We start from the raw sequence: 5,568 nt of genomic DNA, 5'->3' as shown, positions 1-5,568 counted from the left end.
ATTATTATTATTATTATTATTATTATTATTATTATTATGCTTCTCAGGTTTCCTTGTCTCTGATCTCACTAAGTAAGACAATAATGGGAAGCCAACAGCACATGACATGTTTACACAGCCAGGCAGCATCAGCTTACAACATTAAAGCAGGCCACAAGCAGTGTGACTCATGCTCAGGGCTTCAGCCAGGATTAGCTTGGAACATTTTGAAAGCTGCTTCAACAAGCTGAGATGAATTATTACCATGCATTTAGATAGTTGGAATTGTTTTTTTAACACATGGCTAAAGGATAGCATACATGTGGCTGTGAAAGCATTCTCTGCAAAGCATTTTGTGCATATTTTTGCATTAATCAGCCTTTCGATTTGAAAAGTTTCCACTGTTTTTTTTCTAGACCTGCCTTGCATGTTTCAGTATGATTGTGGAGTTTATTTACATGTTGTTTTCATGCATTTAAAGTTCCTAACATGTGCAGTAAGTGGCAGTGTAGGGGATGCTTTTATTGTTTTGTAAAAAAAAAAAAAACTACAGGAGTGACACGATACAGARGAGCTCTTTGGTCAGAGAATGAAAAGTTTGACAAAACAAGAAGCTACAAACACGTGAGAGTAATTTTCAGGTAAACGCTCTTGCTCAAGAATGTAACATTCAAAGCTGTAACAATAGCTAAATTAAATACACATCTGTAAATAAGTTTGAAGATTTTAATAGTCTGATGCTCTCTAAATCACAGCTCTCGTCTTGATTGTAACGCCTCATTGATGTTCTGTTGCAAACTTGTCAGGTTTCTGGTTTCTCTGTATCCTTGGATTAGTTGATTAATTTGTTTGTGAAAAAAATAACAGCACTGTTTCTAAAAGCATTATCAAATCGTTTAAAATAAAAGCCAATCTGTTGCAAAAACAAATGTCATGTGAGTGTTTTTTTATGTTTTATGTTTAGGATGAAGAAGTTTGACAAGTTAAATGCATTTTGACTCGTCTGCTTTAATTTGTTGTGAGCCATAAAGAACAACGAGATGGTTTTGTGGCATCCAAACATATTAATGGGCTCTACTTGATTTTAGCTCTTGTGACAATCACAGCAGCTGCTGATAAAAAAGACAGATATAATCCAGTAATTTAAAAAAACACAATTGAAGTCCACATTTTTTTGCTCAAGAAAGAAAAAGATTATAAAACAATAAGTGCCTCACATTATTAATAGCTGTTTTTTCATAACATGATGTCTCCCAGTGTCCACTCTAGTCTCATAAAGTAAATAATCAAACTAGTTTTCAATATTTACCCACACCTTCATATTCATATCACCTCCTGACACTAAGAAAGCTTTTTCTATTAAATATTAGCACTCAGAGCTTTAAGGAGTGAGTTTGGCAAGCTGTAATTCTTAATGGTTTGTAATCTGTTTCACAGCTGAACTGCTGATAAAGACTGCACTTTCATTAATTTGCAGGTAACCTTTACAGAAGGTGTACAAACAAACAAAATGATTGTTTCTCCATTGTTGTGCTTTATCCTTGGCGAATCCATTGTCCCTTTGAATAATTGGGACTGGTGGATTTTTGCCTGTTTTGTTTTTGCCTTGGTCAGCAGCTACTAGTTTTGTCCCCAAGATCAATTGCCTTGGTAACAAAACCAGAAAAAAGGGGGAGGGGGGAGGGAGGGAGAGGAGTGGAGAGGGAGGCGAAGGAGAAGGAGGGAGAGGGAGAGAGACACAGGCAGAAAGAAGGAGGAGAGAGAGAGAGAGCTTTGTGCCCACAATGGCGACTGTAGGTATGCTAAATACCTCTGGTTCCTTATCCGGGAACTACCTCTCACTCTGCCATTGGGCCACTGGGTCACGTGGTTAAAGTAACTTTACAGGGCTGCTCGCAAGTAGGAGGGCTTTATGGAGCAGAAAAACGACAAAGCTAGAAAAATTATTTTCCACTCCAGAAATTAATGATCATGAGCTCGTATTTGATGGAGTCTAACTACATTGATCCGAAATTTCCTCCATGCGAGGAATATTCGCAAAACAACTACATCCCCGAGCACAGTCCAGAATATTACAGCCGCGCGAGGGACACTGGCTACCAGCACCACCACCAGGAGTTATATCCTCCTCCGCGGGCGAGCTACCAAGACCGCCAGTTTAACTGTGCAAGCATCCCCGAGCCCGACACGCCACGGGGACACGGAATACCCCACTCGGCGCACCTGCTGACAGGAAAGGGGCAACCTGCGTCATGTGAAACCCCACAGTTGTCCATGTCCCCCGCCACCCCACCGGCCGCAGCCTCCGCCTGCAACCAAGCCACCCCGGAGCATCCCAACAGCACAGCTTCCTCCAAACAGCCCGTGGTGTACCCGTGGATGAAGAAAATTCATGTCAGCACTGGTAGGCAACTTGTGTGTTTATGTTCCCTCTGCACTCCTCGTACTCCTCTCTCCCTCTGCCTCCCTTTATCAGCCCCATCCGACTCCCATCTCGTTGCCAGCCCCTGCTCCGATAGCAGGGAAGCCTTTGAAATGGCACAATTGAGGCGGATTTACGACTCGGCATTGGTAATTACACCCACCATAAATTTTATAGCCGAGGTATACTCAGGGCAGCCGTATCACCATGTGGCTTCTGCTGTTATGTATTGCGCGATGGAGAGAGAGGTAGAGAGAGGGGGAGAAATGAATAAGAAAGGGGAGGAAAAAAAACTGAGCTTTGTGATCTTGCATTAATAATTTAGATCATGGTTGGATGTGAGTGTCCTCACATTAACGCTAAGAAGTTCTTAACTTCCCATTTAAATTTCTCCAACAACTAAACATTCATGTCCAATAAATCTTTCTAGCCATATCTCAGTTGAGGCCATTCTTGTTTACCCCTCCTTTTTTCTCTCTCTCTTCCTCCCTTCTCTGTCTCCCTTTCTCTCCTCTTTTTTCCCCCCTTTCCCCAGTGAACTCTGGTTACAATGGGACGGAGCCAAAGCGGTCTAGGACAGCATACACCCGGCAGCAGGTCTTAGAACTGGAGAAGGAATTCCACTATAACCGCTATTTAACCCGGCGGAGGCGCATCGAGATCGCGCACACCCTGGTTCTCTCCGAGCGACAGATTAAAATCTGGTTTCAGAACCGCAGGATGAAATGGAAAAAGGACCACAGGCTCCCGAACACCAAAGTGAGATCCTCCTCGTCCTCCTCCGGGTCCAACACTAGCTCAGCAGCCGGCGGAGTCGCCGCTGCCTCGGCCACTAACACTGGGGCCCCCGACGAACTCACCGGAGCACAGCATGGCGAGGATATTACCAGGTTATAAAAAAACAACAACAACAACCACAAACCCACACCTGGGCTAGACGAAGAACTGGTTATTTATAGAACAATTCTATATTTTGTTTTCGTAGCTATCTTGTGCGGTTTCCTTTAAGTCCAAAGTTATATAAAATGCATGTTATATAGCATGGATTACTGCGAATACCGATGGATTATTTTTACGTGACACAGGGTTTAATTTATTTGAATTATGATGTTTTTTATTATAAAAAATGTTTTGAACGAAGGAGGAAAAGTAGAAAAAAATAATAATATACGTTTTATCCAAATGTTATTGTGGGCCATTCTTTTTTTTTTTTTTTTTTGCTCTGCTGCCCAAGGTAAAAAAAAATGCACAATCTATTTATTTCAAACAACACTGGAAGGATATCATTAAAATAATTATTTTTGGTATAGAAGGAAGAAAAAAAAAGAAACTTGAACGCACCATTGATTCTGAACATGTACGTTTAGGATGACAACAATGTGTGAATTACCTCGTGTATTTCAAAAAAACAGGATTTTTTTTTTAAATCTGCAGTTTTTAGTTCCTTTTCTGTGGTGTTGATGTTGTGTTTAGAGAACGTTGAAAAGCAGAATATTGTGAAATGCAATAAACGGAGTTTTTAGTGTACTTGTGCTCATCATATTGGTCAATAAAACAGTGTGTCTACTAGTTTTACATATATGGTGGAAGTTCATTTTAGGTGAGCTGAGGTCATTTTTTTTTCTTGTAGATTGGAGGGTCCTGAAGCTGTGCAAAATTTCTGACTTGTTTTGTTTTAGCAGTCCTGCAGCTCATTATTTGGCGCCCTGAAATTGTGTGCAGACATAGTRTGCGTGCCCTAATGTGGATGTAAAAGAGTGTTTGTGCATAACGAACGGAAGTTGTCCCCTCCCAAAAAAAAAAAGAAAATATGGAAAAAAGTAGCTGTGCATTACTGCAACCTCATCAGTCTGAAGGGCATTCAATTAACGCCACAGACTGAGGCCCTCCAGTCTGCACTGCACTGCCTCCGCCAGAACCAACAATTAAGGTTTTTTTTTTACTTTCTCCAACACAAAAATGCATGCTGTTAATAGAGACTACATTTGTAATGTGTTAGAGATGATAGATTATTGTAAAAAAACTCATTTTGTAACATAGTTGCTCTGCTTTTATACAGCACTACTGCCATGTGACTGGGTCTTCACATGTGAAATAAAAGAAAAATAATAATAATAATAAGAATTTTGAAAGAGTCGTGAAGTATAATGTAAAGCATGGTTTTGGTTAAGTTCACTATAGGTGGCCTTTGGTATCAGGTTTTGCAGCAGTGGCATGGATTGGAGGAAGTTGTTTGTGTGTGTGTAGTGTGTGTGTGTTCAGACAGTTTAGTCCTTCATGGAGCAACAGCTTTTCATTTATTTATTTTTTTTAATCGCCATGCATCTTTCATTGTGCAGGAGAACCAAAACACATAGAACCAGTTTATAGGACAGTAAAAAAAAAATCCTAAAATAAAATCCAAATTGCTGAACGGCACATTGGGTCGTTCTTAATCCCACATTTTCTTTGGACAAATGAAGTTTAGGGATGAGTCAAACCCAGAGACGCGCAAGAATTTGATAGATTATTGAAACGGTGACATGAATGGCTCTTATAAAATGCCTGGCGTAGTGGGAGGCAAAACAACACAAAGGGAAGAGTTATTCACCGCCATCAATCTTGCAGAGCTTTGTGTTTGTGTTCTGGAAAGCAGCTCTGATGATGGCCAGATTTGATAACATCAAATAATCGTGTACCAGGTTGAAATCCTCTCCACCCCCACCCCCCACCCCCCTAACACACACTCTCCACAGATGTGCGAGATCGAAACTGGACCCTCAAAACGGGTCCGTTTATACAGGAGCGCAGATGTTTTCAAACCTGCTTCTGGGAGGAGGGGGGAGAGGGGTCTTTGGAGTAGAATGGTGGGTGAGACGCGGCGCTGAAAAATGAATCCAGAAGCCTTTATGTTGCTGGACAGATTGGAGAAATTAATGTGCTCCGCCACAGTTGCAGCATCCCTCCAGCCCCCCCACCCCCACCCCGGCCCTGTCGCCTCCATGTCGCGAGGCTGAAAAGGTGCTTCATTGAAGTTTTGGGGGGGCGCGAAACGAGAGAAGGCCGAGTTCACCTCGAGGACACGTTTTCTGTCCCATTAGGCTCATTTCAGACTGGATGGTCGACCTCTCCCACCCTGTGACCTGACTCTCTCTGTGTCCGTGTACCTTCTGTGTTCGCCTTCGCTG

The 5,568-nt window shown here is 41.9% G+C and overlaps 2 protein-coding genes across 2 annotated transcripts in view; both read left to right on the top strand.

Annotated features, from left to right (window-relative positions):
• The window catches only part of LOC106524552 (homeobox protein Hox-C10a), a 61,305-nt gene that overhangs the window by 44,640 nt on the left and 11,097 nt on the right, over window positions 1-5,568 (top strand). The window lies entirely within an intron of this gene.
• hoxc4a (homeobox C4a) lies at window positions 1,663-3,980 on the top strand. Its single transcript, XM_014018445.1, has 2 exons — window positions 1,663-2,383; window positions 2,937-3,980. The coding sequence occupies exons 1-2, from the start codon at window positions 1,945-1,947 to the stop codon at window positions 3,296-3,298; spliced, it is 801 nt and encodes a 266-aa protein (XP_013873899.1). The 5' UTR covers window positions 1,663-1,944; the 3' UTR covers window positions 3,299-3,980.

The sequence above is a fragment of the Austrofundulus limnaeus genome, unplaced genomic scaffold (genome assembly GCF_001266775.1).
Source record: "Austrofundulus limnaeus strain Quisiro unplaced genomic scaffold, Austrofundulus_limnaeus-1.0 Scaffold3, whole genome shotgun sequence".
NCBI classification, from domain to species: domain Eukaryota; kingdom Metazoa; phylum Chordata; class Actinopteri; order Cyprinodontiformes; family Rivulidae; genus Austrofundulus; species Austrofundulus limnaeus.
The sequence above is the reverse complement of the archived record's forward strand: the minus strand, read 5'-3'. Positions and strand labels throughout refer to the sequence as shown.

Excerpts from the sequence above, each read along its gene's own strand:
- hoxc4a (XM_014018445.1), top strand. The coding sequence starts at position 1,945 with ATGATCATGAGCTCGTATTTGATGGAGTCTAACTACATTGATCCGAAA. Across the intron at positions 2,384-2,936 it reads GAAAATTCATGTCAGCACTG|TGAACTCTGGTTACAATGGG; the intron begins GTAGGCAACTTG and ends CCCTTTCCCCAG.